Below are 14240 nucleotides of genomic sequence, written 5' to 3' on the forward strand. Positions count from 1 at the left end.
CACGCATCAGAAAACTTACTGGAGCATGAGTAGATGGTTTTGTAGAGAAAATACAATAGTTAAGGGGAGGACACTAGATTTGTTTATGGGTACACTGATGACTCAAGGAATTTGTTTAAGCTAGACAATAGGAGCTGATCACTTCTAACTATGGCTGGTGTTCCTTCAGGGGGCTGACAATGAAATTGGGCTGCTTCAGTATTTTGGATATCGATCAAGGTTTCACTACTAGAATTGGTCTAACCGCTGAGCTGTGTGTGTGCAGCATAGGTTCATTAAAATCTGGAGCATAGAACTGCCATGATGCCGTTGTTCCCTGCTTTTTGGGTCCTAGAGTTCTGTGCGGTTCTCTTTGTTCCCATTCTATATGCTAATGCGATGTCTGGTTGTCCCATCTTTCATGCAGATGAGGATCGGGGAGTGGCCTCTGTTCTCCATTCTGTACGCTAATTGAGATGAGTCTGTCACACCTTTAATGCAGATGAGGATAGTGGAGTTGCCTGAAACTTGTTACACTAGGTATCTAGGTGTGTCTCACACCGCCATTCACTACTCTATGCAAGTTTTTTCTCTGATCAGTTTTGGTTCAAGCGGGGGCTGGGGGTTGGGTGTCCTTTCATGAGTCCTTTCATGAGGTGTATGATAAACCCATTGTTTCATGTTCTCTGTGTGTGTGTGTATATAAATCTCTCCTCTGCTTTTTCCACCAAATGCATCCGATGAAGTGAGCTGTAGCTCACGAAAGCTTATGCTCTAATAAATTTGTTAGTCTCTAAGGTGCCACGGGTACTCCTTTTCTTTTTGCGAATACAGACTAACACGGCTGCTACTCTGAAACCTTTCATGAGTCAGACAGACTGGCTACTGTGCCCTGGTTCCCCAAGAAGACAGGTATTATCTGTGACTGCAGAGGTCTTAACAGGGCATTGAGCATGAAATAATCTTTAACAATATGTTGTGACTACTTACATTAAGGAAATCCATTCCACCTTGGTTTAGGAAAGAGACCCCTGATTGACCAATAAGAGTCTGTTGCTGCAGATCCTCATAGTGCAATTATTTTTTCTTCTCCATTGTAAGTGCAGCTTTTATTTTGGTGAGTTTTGCTCACAAATGCAGAAACGTGGACTTGTGCATCCAAAAGTTCTGCAGCCGCTGCTCATGAGCCCAAGCCTTCATTGTTGCATAAGATTTTTGCCCTTGGGAAGGATGTAAGATGACACCATATAATACACTTACTGAATATTTGTGAATCAGCTTCTACACACAAGCAATGGTGTGTGAACATGGGATTGTAAGGGCTAGATTCACAGGCACGATAAATGCAGCAAAAAGCAATCCTAAAATTTGTGAACTGTTATGAGACTTCAAGTAGACAAATAGTGATAAGAGACTCTTTTAAATACTCAAAATGTGTGACACAGAGTTTGATGGAATGTAGGGAAATTATTTCACTGCATCAAGTCTCCTGTAGCAGTAAAGTATCATTGGGGCAGCAGGTTTTTATATTTTTTGGTGGCGTACAAAAAAGGTCCAAGGGAGTTTCGCTGTGGGAGGGGCCTTGGGGTCAGTACTGGATTTACAATGGCGCCAATGGTGCTGTGGCACCAGGCCCATGCTGGGAAGGGGGCCATTACAGACCCCTCTAACCCATCCACATAGCTGGATCTGGCCCCTCCCCTGGGGCAGTCCGGCACACAGGCCTTGCTGTGTGAGCAGCTCTCAGCCAGCAGGTTCCACTCGCCTGTAGGGGGCTCATCACCCAGCAGCTGGGGGCCACTATGTGGGCTCGGCAGGGCTGCTGGCCATGGGGCCAATGGGTGTGGGTGGGCTGGGTGGGATCTTGGGAGTCACGTCCCAGGGATCTGCCCCGCTCCCCAGCACTGCTCCAGCTCTGAGCTGTCTCCGCTGCCTGGGACCTATGGCACCCCACCTGCCTCCCCGGGGGAAGAGCCACCTGGGACTGGTGCAGAGGCTGGGCCAGTCTCAGCCAGTCACAGGGGACAGTGCCGGGGGGCTCAGCTGGGTGGATCCTGCCAGGCATGTGGGTCCTGAGGGAGCCTGGCCCGGGTAGGCTCCGCTCCTGCTCCAGCCTGGCTGATTGCACCACTCCCAAGGGTCCGGAGTTATCCTGCCCCAGGACCAGCTCTGGCTGCGCTGCCGGCTCAGCCTGGCAGACACAGTCACCTCCCATCAGGGCTGGCTATTGTGGCTGGGTGTCAGGGTGTGGGAGAGTAGGTCTCTAGTGGGTCTGGGGGATTGTGCTGGGCAGTGGAGGGTGGGGTGACCTGTGTGTGTTGGGGGGCTGGGAAGTGGTGGGGGTCTGTGCAGGACACTGTGCAGTTGTGGCGGTGGGGGCACTGGGCCGTAAGGGGATCTGTGTGTGTGTGTGGGGGGGGGCCTCTGGGCAGGAAGGTGCAGGGTGCTGTGCAGTTGTGGGAGGGCTGTGGGGGAGTTCTGGATGGGGGGGCTGTGCTGGGCATAGTGGTCTGTGGGAGGGCACTGGGCATGGGGGTTTGTGGGGGTCTCTGGATGGTGTGGCACTGGGCATAGGGAGTCAGAAGGGGCTGGGCGGGGGGGTAGCAGGGTGCAGCATGGACCCGCCCCCAAGGGGAAGAAGCATGATGGCAGCGCAGGGCTGGGCTGGCCAATGTGCGTCTGGCAGCTCCCAGTTTGTAAACAGTGCCCTTGTACTGGGCTGGGTGGAGCAGGGCTGTCCTTGCCATGCCATGACTCATCTCCCATTGTCTCTGGCCAGCCCCTCACTCTGAGGACTCTGCCCCTCTGCACCATGTCCCCAATGCCCCCATGGGGGCCCACAAATAAGTTTAGCATCAGGCCCACAAAAGGTTAATCTAGCCCTTTTTGGGGTGCAGGCTCTGGGATGGAGTTGGGGTGCAGGAGGGTTGCAGGCTATGGGGAGTTTGAGTGAGGGGTGCAGGCTCTGACCTGGGGCAGTGGATTGGGGTACAGGAGGGGGTACAAACATGTGGGCTCTGGAAGAGAGTTAGCAACTCAGCACGTTATATAAGAGAAAGGCGCTGCAGTGATTTCATATAGACATAGAAACTGATAGAAGACTCTTTTACATATTCAAAATGTGAGAGGCAGAGTTTGAGGGAGGGCGTGTCTGTACAATATTTCACAGCATTCAGTCTCCTGGCTCTAGCAGTAAAGTAGCCCCGCAGCACTGTGGATACAATAGAGAGGAGCTGCGGTGTCTGAGCATTGACAGTCTAGGAATTTGGGAAGCATGCTCAGTGCACCCAAAGTAGGGAATTGGGAGAGGGAGCTGTTTGTGCCCTGCATGCATCTTCCCCACCCAGATGTGGCCCTCGGGCCAAAAAGTTTGCCCACCCCTGCCATAGTCCCTAGTTGTGCAGCGAAAAAACTTATAAGAATCTAAAAATGTTATCAAAAAGAAAAGGAGTACCGGTGGCACCTTAGAGACTAACAAATTTATTAGAGCATAAGCTTTCGTGAGCTACAGCTCACTTCATCGGCCGATGAAGTGAGCTGTAGCTCACGAAAGCTTATGCTCTAATAAATTTGTTAGTCTCTAAGGTGCCACCGGTACTCCTTTTCTTTTTGCGAATACAGACTAACACGGCTGCTACTCTGAAACCTAAAAATGTTATGAGCATGCCATGTTAGGGGGCTGTGTAACCAGAGCCCCCTTGACCTTAACCCCACTCAATGCCATTGTTCAAGAAATAAGGATTCCTTGTCTTTCATCTTCCCTCTAATTAAGCAATGCTCGCTGATTAATCAGCCCTGGCTCTCTGCTATAATAGTCCCCCTAGACAGAAAAGGCCCATCAGACGGCCATTCTCTCACATGCACACCGCATGTGCAATAGATTCTCTCTCCGAAACCGGTCTGAGCCCCTTCTTCCCTGGTCTTGCTGCACACGTGCGTTTGGCACGTCCTGGTCTGGAGAGCCCGAGCTGAGATCAATGTCCAGGGACCCACTGGGGTCAGTGAGAACCACAGCGTGAGCCACACGTGTGTGCAAAAAGTTACCAGAACCTGCTGCTTTTGTAAAACGCTGTCCCCCGCCCGGGGTGTGTGACAGGGACCCCTTGCTGAACGGACCCCGGTCGGACCCCCCCAGGAGGGTCCAACACCCAAGCCAGCCTGCCGATCGGAGGGCACTGGGAAGAGACGTTATTTAAACAGACAGCGCGTCTCAAGCGCAACTGAGCCTGGCCCTGCCAGGAGCAGCCCCGATCCCGCGGCCGGGCCCGAGCACAGCTTCCACGACCCACTCCCCTCGGCCAGTCCTCCAGCCGCCTAGAGGGGCTGCCCGCCGGTGTGCTCTAGCCCAGCCGTGCTCTATGGTGCGCGGGCACTTCCGGCTTCTCGGCCGCCGGGAGGATGAGTGTCGCCGGGGAGCGGCCACGTGACTCCCCGGGGCTGGGGCCCGGCTTCAGCCCCTCGGCCCTGGGGACCAAAGAGCAGTGAGTCCCGGGCGGGGCGCGGGGAGCGGGGCGGTGCCGGGCCCGGGGCCTGCCCAGCACCTTGGAGGCCGCGCCGAGCCCCGGCAGGGCGCAGGGGTATCTCCACCCCCTGGGGAGGCCGGGGGGCTGCCGGCGGGGTCCCGCCCTGGCGGCTGGGTTTCGCTGCCCCGCGGGCAGGCCGTGGGTTTGTGTTGGCAACAAAGGCTCAGGGCCGGGCTTTTCCGGGGGGCCGCTGGTTTGGGTTGGCCGCATTCCTGGGGGCTTCATCGCCTTGACATCATCTTTAACTCCTGGAGACTCCAGGGCAAGCGGTTGGCAACCCTAGTCCCAAAGCCCATTGGCACGCCTTGGTTCCTGCCTCCCCTAGGCTTCCTTTGGCTCTGCGGCTGCTGAGGCCTGGTGAAGTCTTCGCTGCGGCTGCGAGGTGTCATCCCCAGCCCGGGTGGGCAGGCTGGCGAGTTGCGTTAGGGCATTAAAATAGCGATGTGGCTTTGGCGATGCAGGTGGTGGCTGGGTGCATGTCCCCTGGGATCAGGAAGGGTTGTACTTGGGTGCTGCCCATACCTTTGATCACGCCATAGGTGCTGAAACTACGGGTGTAGGGGGTGCTGCTGCAACCCCGGCTTGAAGTGGTTTCTCTTATACACAGTGTTTACAATTTGGTTCTTTGGCTCTCAGCACCCCCACTAGGAAAATTGTTCCAGCCTCCCTGGATCGCGCTGCCATTTATAGTGTGTGAGCTGCAGCAGAGCTAGCATATATAATGTATTCCTTCCCGAGCTGAAAATCAAACCTCCCTGCTGATACCCTTTGGGCTTGTCTACGCAGAGACATTGACTGCTATAGCTATTCCAGAATAGCTCCCCCTGTGGACACTCTATTCCAGAATAATCAGAGTGTGATTTATTTCAAAGCAGAATAGTTTGCTTCTTAATAGCTGTTCTGGGCAATTTCCCCATGTAGACAATTGTAAAGTAAAAATTGTCAGCTTTTTGTAATTTCTCATTAATTAATGATATTTTCCCCACACACTAGATCTCAGCAAAGTTAGTTGCATCTCTCCTTGTTTCAGTCTTTTTTCCTTTTTTAATTTGATTGTAGAGTTTAGGAGGAGAGCATGTGACCGTCAGTATGTAGCAATGTGTTCTAGGCCTAGTATTTTCTCTTGAACCTGAGGAATGAATCCTTAGTACACTGAAGAGTTTTCCAATTATTCTTCATCACCTGCTACGGAAAAAAAAAAAAGTTGTTTAAAAGAAGTTTTTTGGACTCTTTGTGAAAAATGCATCATGGTAACTGGTATAAAAATTAAAACCTTAGAAGTTGGTGGTTCTGAAAGCTTTTTATAATCCTACAACTCAAAAGCAGTTCCATTTTAAAATCCAAAATTTAAACATGAGCTATAATGTTTCAGGCTTTAAGCTCAATCTCAAGAGCAGTCAGAAAAATCTAATTTTTTTCCCCTCAATGCAGTTCACATCTATCAACCTGCACCTTTTCAGTTCACTCTGATCATCCAGAGTTATTTGTATTGTGGACAAAATGTTCCACATCAGTTTGTATAATATCCAAATAAACCTTTGACTGAGCAATACCATGGCGAACGTAATGAATTCTAATATGGATCATAAAATCACTTAATATGCCATTCATTTGTGTCTCAGGTTTTGTAAGGATCACATTGGCCGTGATTTCTTTTATTTTAACTTGATGTTCTCAGAGTTTGTAAGGAGCTTCACGCTTTTATGGGTACTGCAAGGCTCCAGAAAAAGAACATTACAGCATATGAGTATGACATTATAACCTTATTGATCTAACTCGGCATTAAAATGCTTACTGGAACATGTGCTGTCCTTGCAAGATGGAGACTTTTGATGTACTTTGGCAACTTTACACTGTTCCATCCAATGGGATCTAACCACTGGAGAATCTCCCCTGGGTTAGCCTTGGCATATAGTCACTAAAGCTATTCCCATGCCACCTCTTAAATATTGGTTGCCTGTATAGGAAGTGTGGTATGGGATAAAGAGATGTGACTAGGGCTCCCAGCAATTCCTAGCTCCTATAACAATCTGTTGTGGCTGTTGGCAGCTAGTGGAGGTTATTACAGTCTGACCTACTCTGGAGGACTGACTCGATGTGCAGAACAACCCCAGGGTCAGGGGAATGCAAAAACACACTGTTGCCTCCCACCCCCATACCCCTCCTGGGTTGTGCTATACACTACTCAACTGGAGCTGGAGATCCAGCCCTTTGTTTTGATGCACATGTCTAATTTGGGAAATTCAGCAGCTTATGGGTTGGACATGGGGTGTATATGTGAATACAATCTCCACCTGTGCCTTTTCTTCCTGATTATTCATCTAAGTCATTCCTGTGTTAATTTCATATTCTGTCTTCTCTTCCTCTCTAGCTGGGATGCTGCATATGAAAGTGAATTACAGATTTTTCAGGAGAGTGGAGATGCTGGGGAAATTTGGTAAATAAAGAGAATAACTATCAGTGGACATATGTATAATTTTATGCTTTTGAAAATATATGTAGTAAAAGCAAAATAAAAAACTCATTGGGTCGCTGCGTAGTTCAAAGTATTAGTAATATGATATGGAGCTTTTTACCTTGGAGTCACCAATTCCTATTTGGCCCAAATCTGTTGTGACTGAAAATTGTTAGTTACCCCCTGAAAATTAGTTGTTGTGTGTGCAATGAGTTGGTGGTTGCAGTCTGTTTTACTACTAGGCACATACTCGTATCTCCAAGGACATCCATTATTATCATCAGAGGCTAAGAATTAAATAGGCAGCCTAGAGAAGCTTCCAATGCAGTCTTTATTTTATGTGGCTATAAAGAGGGCCTTAGTTTCAAGCACTGCTAATCCCAGTGGGTTTTAAGCCATTTGGTTTACTTAAATCTTAAACAAATCAGACTTGGAATATGATCTATGTAGGTTGTTGCCTAGATGCTATAGTGACAGGTGCTTTACGAATGCCAGTTAGGGAGAGAGATGAAGTACAGTTGCTGCTGTGCCTTTCATGTGTCTTGGATATGTTGATTACTTAAGCCTCTGTTTCTGATAGGTTTGGAGAAGAAAGCATGATTCGTTTAATCAGATGGATGGAAAAACAAAAGATCCCTCTGGACAGCTCTGTGCTTGACATTGGAACTGGAAATGGTGTTTTACTTGTTGAATTGGTTGGTATTTTGTAAAATTACAGAATCAAGGCTAAGAACAGAGTATATAAATTTACTGCAAATAAGAGAATATTTGCTAGTTTCAGCTGATGTTGACATTATAAAAAGCAAAACAAAACTTAAATTAAAACTGCCATAGAATGTTTTCCCATCAAGAGCACATTGGTTGTTGTGCATACAGTCTTTTACTTTAATTGATGTAGTTGTACTGATTGAAATTCACTTGGTTAAGAGAACATCAGCAAACGTAAACTGGTAGTGTGTGATAGCAGCAGGTTTGCCATGCAGCCAAAGGGAGTTAGGCACTCAAGTCTCACTGAATTTCAATGGTGTTTGGGCACCTAACTCCTTTAGGGACTTTTAAAAAATACCAGCTCTAGCAAACTAGAGTGAAGTTTTGTTTTACTGGATGAAAGAGGAGCTATTCTTTTGCCAGAGCTGTTTAGATCAGGGATTCTCAACCTTTTTCTTTCTGAGGCCTCCCCAATATGCTATAAAAATTTCACGGTGCATTTGTTCCACAACAACTGTTTTTCTGCATATAAAAGCCAAGGCCAGCATTAGGGGGTAACAAGAAGGGCAATTGCCTGAGGCCCCGTGAAGCTAAGTTGCTCAGGCTTCGGCTTTAGCTGTAGGTGGCAGGGCTTGGAGCTCCAGGCTTCAGCTCCAGGTGGTGGGGCTTCAGCTTTCTGCCCTGTGCCCAAGCAAGTGTAACGCTGACCCTGCTTTGCGGACCCCCTGAATCCTGCTCCCAGCCCCACAGTGGGCCCTGGACCCCTGTTGAGAACCACTGGTTTAGATTATAACTTCTTGTGAAGTCTTCTGTTTCTCTGAGCACTTTAAAGGGAACTGTAAATTTGAAATTTAATCAGTTTCAAAAACTGCTATAAATAATTTCCGGTTCTGTATCAGCTCCTAAATTCCCCTGCCAGTGTTCGTAGATTTACTATGATATTTTCTTATATTTTAAAATGCTTTCCTCTCCTCTATTGCTGTGTGTAAGACCCACAATAACAACAGAGAGAACTGACATATTGTATATTGGAAATAGTGAAATTGATACACAAAAGGCTGTCAAATGCACAAAATAGAGACGTTCCCCCCCCTTTCATCGTGGTTATACTACCCTTAGCATTACTTGTGAAAATAGTAGTTAAAATATTTTCAGGTAGAAGTGTGGTTTTTTAAGTTGATGGTATCCCTTTAATTAAAAACAAAACAAATGTGATTTTTCTCTTGAGATGGAAACAGAGCACCAAGTATGTTTTAAAAGCTGATATTATTATTTCACAGGGGCACAACAGGGCATGAAGTTGAGCCATCTTTAGTAAGTTTAGTTATGAGTAGTTGTGTTACTTTTCACATTTTTGATTAAATGCTTTGGTAGAATGTCCCAGCTGATTTAGATTGAGTCAGTATATGGCATTCACTTTACTAGCACTTCTCCATAGGCTCTAGCAGTTAAAGCAGAATTTAAGTTTGTGTGTAGCTCTTGTATTTTTTTTTAAAGTTTATAGTCTCCATGAATGTGAGCCAATGCTGTCTTGTCTTCCTGAATCTGCAGATAGACAGAAACAGTAGCACCGAGAAGTATAACTGCCCCATTTATCTCATCAGAGATGTTAATTTGAAACCTAATAATTTTAAATTTACTGTTAACTACATTTTTCTGCAGTGAAATGTTTTTATTTTGGATCATACTTGAGTATTCTACCATCCTTGAATCTGACCTCTGATGTATCTTGTAAACATGTAGTGAATTTTTATTCCATATCAGGAAAGGTAATGATGACATGGGAAATCCACTTCTAAAGGCTATTAGCATTCCCCCATCCCCCGAAAAATTATCTCTCAGGATATAAAGTGCCCCAAAGTATTGTGGTTTGACCAGGAAAGTTATTTTTAAGTGAAGTACTATTCTGAAAAATGACTGAGATGTTGATTGTTTACTCTCAACTCAAGATGTGATTTGCTCAGTTTATAAGAAAAAGCACGAGTTTTTCCAACTGGCAGCTCTGTAATCTCAGACCAGGATCTGAAAGTAAAGCTGGGATTCTTCTGGCCCATGCATCATCAACAGTAATAAAATTCTACAGCTGGAAATTGGGACCTGATAATTCCATAGAAACTGCAGCGCTGAAATGAAGTTAATTAACTAAATAGGATGGAACATCTCTGGAAGGTGGTTGTTAAGCGAATCCAGTTTCCCCATAAGAATGAATGTAAATGGGGCGGGGTTAGGTTCCAGGGAATTTTTTTTTTTTTTTTTTGCTGTATAGTACTATAGTTGGGAGGTGCCCCTGCCTTACCCCACACAGGCACAGCCCACTGGCACTGAGACAGGCAAGGAGGCTGAAGGTGCTGTAGGCTAGGAGAAGCACGTTACGCAGCGGAAGCTTCCCCTAATCTGCAAGCACCAGGGGCGGGGGCTCAACCCACTCCGCCCCTTCCCTTAAACCCCCACCCTTAACCCACCTCTTCTTCCCCCCCATCCACCTTTACTCCGCATGCCGCGTTCTTGCTCCTCCCGCCTTCCTCCCCTGCCTCCTGCCCACAGCAATCAGTTGGCTTGCAGCATTCAGGGGGGAGGAGGAGCGAGGACACTGCACACAGGCTCCCCCTCCCTCCCCTGCCTCCTGAATGCCACAAGCCAGCTGATTGCCGCAGGCAGGAGGCAGGGGAGGGACGGGGGAGGCTGCATGCTGCGTCCTCGCTCCTTCCTCCTGCCCACGGCAGTCAGCTGGCTTGCGATGTTCAGGGGGCAGGAGGGTGGGGGGAAGAGCATGGACTCTGCTCGCAGCCTCCCCCATCCCTCCCCTGCTTCCTGCCTGTCGCAATCACTGGTTTGCGGCGTTTGGGAGGGAGGGGGAGCCTGGGTGCCAAGTCATCAATCCTCCACCCTCCCTCCTGAATGCTGCAAGCCAGCTGATTGCCGCGGGGAGGAGGGGGAAGGCGCTGATCCATGGGGTCTGCCTGCGGGTGGGAGGCGCTGTGTGGGGGGCATAGGGGAGCTGATATGGGGGCTGCCAGCTGTGGACAAAGCAGGCAGCCAAACGACATTATAGCGAAGCATTGCGAAACTTTTAAATGGAGCATGTTCTGTAATTGAGCAGGGATGTAGGATTGAAACAACGTTAAGCGAAAGCATGTTAAGTAGGGAGTTACTGTACTAAGAAAAATTATTCCCATGGAGGTTAATGCTGTTTGAGGCATTGTTAACTCCTGTGCAGCAGGCTGTATATAAATGAGGCAAAGCTGACTGACAAAAGTAGGTGGCTCTAGAAGAAGTCAAGCAGACGCAGAATGCCACATGCCAACATACCATAAGCAGGTACACCTCATGTGTGCCATTGTGATGCTAACAGATCCTGATACCCACCCACAAGCAAAGCACCCGCCAGTTCATACAATACTCACATTGTTGCATGTATCATACAGACACGGTGGGGAAACTGCCATTCCACAAGTTCCAAGAGACAAGCTCTTGAAAATTTCCTCTGTCGTCCTTTCCTTTATTTTTTTCCCTCTTTTCTTGCTGTCTTTGCTCCCCGTATTTGGTATCCCACCACCCACAATATTGGGTCCTCTTGCTCTTTGACATATGTGTATCATGAGGAGCCTGTGGACCTATTGAGTGTCTAGTGTTCTGACTCTCAGAGCAGTTGTGACTTCTCCTGCCTGGGTTTGTGACGAGCTTTTCTCCTTCAGCTACCTTTTCCTGGATACAGCACCAGGAATTTAGCCCATTCGCTATTAATAGCAATGGAAAGACTGATAGGGCAATCAGGCCACCATCTATGACTCTGACCTCTCTGTTTCTTGAATAGCAAAGAGCAGAAAACATGTGACCCCCTATTAACAGAGATTGTCAGTACATTCTTTAATGAGGGAAATCTACCACCCAATTCAGAACATGCAATAATCTGGCCAACACTAAAGAAACCATTGCTCAGTGCTAGTGACCTTGAAAACTATGACCCAGTATTTAACCTCCTTTTTCTAAGCATGCTAATCAAGAAACCAGCAAAAAGCATTTTCCAACATCAACTACCAGTACCATCGGTTAGGGCATGGTACAGAGACATCATTGGTTGCTCTGGGGTGTGATTTTTTTTTTTTCCTCTCTGTAGAAGAGGGTAGTTAGTCCACATACGTTCAGCTGGAGCACACTGCAGTATTCAGTATCATTGATCTCCAAACACTCCTGTTCTGTACCAAGAGAATGTAGGTGAAGCTGTAGGGTGAGCAGAAACTCCCTGAAGTGAATCATGATGTTCCTCAAACACCAAATTGAGAGGGCTGGTTTTGGGACTGTTCTTCAACCTCCAAAACCCTCAACTATGAAGACTTGCAAGGCTGGGTGTTCTGGGAAGACAACAGGGGCAGAAGTCTTAGCAGTACACAGCTCTTTGTCAAATCTCTCCATGCCAAATGTGAACAACACAGTTCTCAGCTTTCCTGATGTTTAGCTAAAATTTAGAGACTGGATTAAAAGCAGCTGGTTAAAGCTGAACTCACAGAGGTTATGCTGTTAGGAAGAACGTGCTGCAAAAAGCGTGTCTTTATATATCCACTGCTATCCAGGGCATCAGCCTTCCTATTAAGTCAGTGCACAGCCTTGGATAACTTTGAACTTCGTAATGCCATTGGATTCCCAAATGGCCATCTTGTCATAAAAACACCTACTTATATCTGCTGCTGGCTAGAAGATCGCACCTTCCATGGTGGATTCAGACCTGGCCACTTGTGACATCCAGACTTCATTTTTGCAATTCATTCTATCTAGGAATGAAACCCCACACTCTCTGGTAAAACGCCAGCAGGTACAAGGTGTATTAACTCATCTGCTTAGCAAAAGGTTTGCCATTAACACATTACGTCTGCGCTCTGCCCTCTGCACTGGTTTATTGAGTACAGAGTCTAACACAATGTCTGTGAGGCACAGCACGTAATTGGCTTGTGGAACTCTCTGATGATACTGAAGCAAAGAACCCAGTAGCATTCAAATAAGGATTAGACATTAATGTGATTAATCAGAATGTCATATGCAGTTACACCAGCAAGGATAAAAGGTATTAGGGATTTCAGTATGCTTCAGGACAAATCAAGTATCTGTCTGAATTTAAGAAACTATTTTCCCATAGCTATGTTATTGTATAATTGTCCAGTATGGAGGAATTACTCCTTCCTTTGAATCATCTGATACTGACCATTGTTGTGATCTGTATGGAAATGCCTGTTTTCTAGTTTCCTTTTTGATGCAGATTAGAGGATGTATGATTGTTTTTTACAACTACTTCTGCAGCGTGTTACTTATCATGGTTCTGCTCAGTTTTCCACCTATTGGAAGGAACTAGCTCTTAGTTAACAACTCTGTTGATGATGTACAAAACAAAATAGAATAACAGCTCATGCTCCCATAGCTTTTTTTGGTTCTACAGAGGTATCAGGAATAAAAATGAGTAAAAGCTTTTTTTGTCATTAGGATGACTAGAATTGACTTGGATTATACACAGGAAGCAGACCAGCTGAGTAAGGATAGTTTGCTAGCACATTGAGTAAGATTCTCTCTCTTTCTCTAGGCAAAATGTGGTTACACTAATCTCACTGGAATTGATTACTCTCCTTCTGCAATACAACTTTCTCAAAACATAATAGAGAAAGAAGGGCTGTCTAATATTAAATTGCAGGTAAGTGTTCAGAGAGATTATGGTAAGGAAAATAGAAAGCAATTGATCTTGAGAGATTATTCGAGACACGTTAATATACGTTTGAAATCTAATTGTAGTTCTGCTCACTTGAGGGGGACTCTCATGAACAGTTTATTAATATGTCTGTATTTACCAGAAGATTTCTTGGTTGGTGAAGATTTTACTCCCTTTGACACCTGTGCAAAACTCCCATTTAGTTGAACAAGAGTGTCATCCCTGAGCAAGGGGAGAGACTAATCACACTTTAAAAGATCAATTCTGTGTTCTAGATTATATACTCTGACTTTCAGGTAAGGAATAGCAGACTAAATATGTCAAACTACAAAAAATTCAACAATGGTTAGGCAGCTGGTGTACAGAGACCACTGCTTTTCATGCTGACCACTTTTATCTCATTGTTACCTTGTGTTCCCCCTGTCTGGATGTTCTCTTTTCTTATATTGAGGGCAGGTCTACACTACAGCGGGGATCGACACTCTGAGATCGATCCGCCGGCAGTCTATTTAGTGGGTCTAGTAAAGACCCGCCAAATCGACAGCAGAGCCCTCTCCAGTCGACCCCTGTACTCTACCCCTGACGAGAAGAGTAAGGTAAGTCGATGGGAGACCCCCCACCACTGTAACTCAACCTAAGGTACGTTGACGCCAGCTCCGTTATTCAAGTAGCTGGAGTTGCATAGCATAGGTTGACTTACCGCAGCAGCATATACATAGCCTTAGAATAGATCATAAATTCCTTGGGCCGTGTCACTTTTGTTCTGTTTATATGCTGCCTAGCACTCTGGAACCCAGGTCCATTATTGGGGCCTCTCAGTGCTGCCACACTGCAAATAGTAAATAATAATACCGTAGAATGAACTTCCAAATACATTAAAGAT

The 14240-nt window shown here is 46.5% G+C and overlaps 1 protein-coding gene across 10 annotated transcripts in view; it reads left to right on the forward strand.

Moving 5' to 3' along the window:
- Positions 1-4303: 4303 nt before the first annotated feature.
- The window catches only part of EEF1AKMT2 (EEF1A lysine methyltransferase 2), a 49328-nt gene continuing 39391 nt past the window's right edge, over positions 4304-14240 (forward strand). For 4 of the 10 annotated variants that reach the window (XR_005294101.2, XR_005294102.2, XR_005294103.2 and 1 more), the window contains exons 1-4: positions 4305-4460; positions 6874-6939; positions 7538-7652; positions 13235-13342. Coding sequence is in view for 5 of the 10 variants with exons in the window: in XM_043519592.1 (XP_043375527.1) it covers positions 4378-4460; positions 6874-6939; positions 7538-7652; positions 13235-13342 (372 nt within the window). In the remaining 5 variants the exon portion in view is untranslated. Of the gene's footprint in view, positions 4557-6873; positions 6940-7537; positions 7653-13234; positions 13954-14240 lie in introns of those variants that run through there. The other 6 variants (XR_006282952.1, XR_006282951.1, XM_038410789.2 and 3 more) reach the window with 6 other exon arrangements.

Source organism: Dermochelys coriacea, chromosome 7, assembly GCF_009764565.3.
Source record: "Dermochelys coriacea isolate rDerCor1 chromosome 7, rDerCor1.pri.v4, whole genome shotgun sequence".
Taxonomy (NCBI): domain Eukaryota; kingdom Metazoa; phylum Chordata; order Testudines; family Dermochelyidae; genus Dermochelys; species Dermochelys coriacea.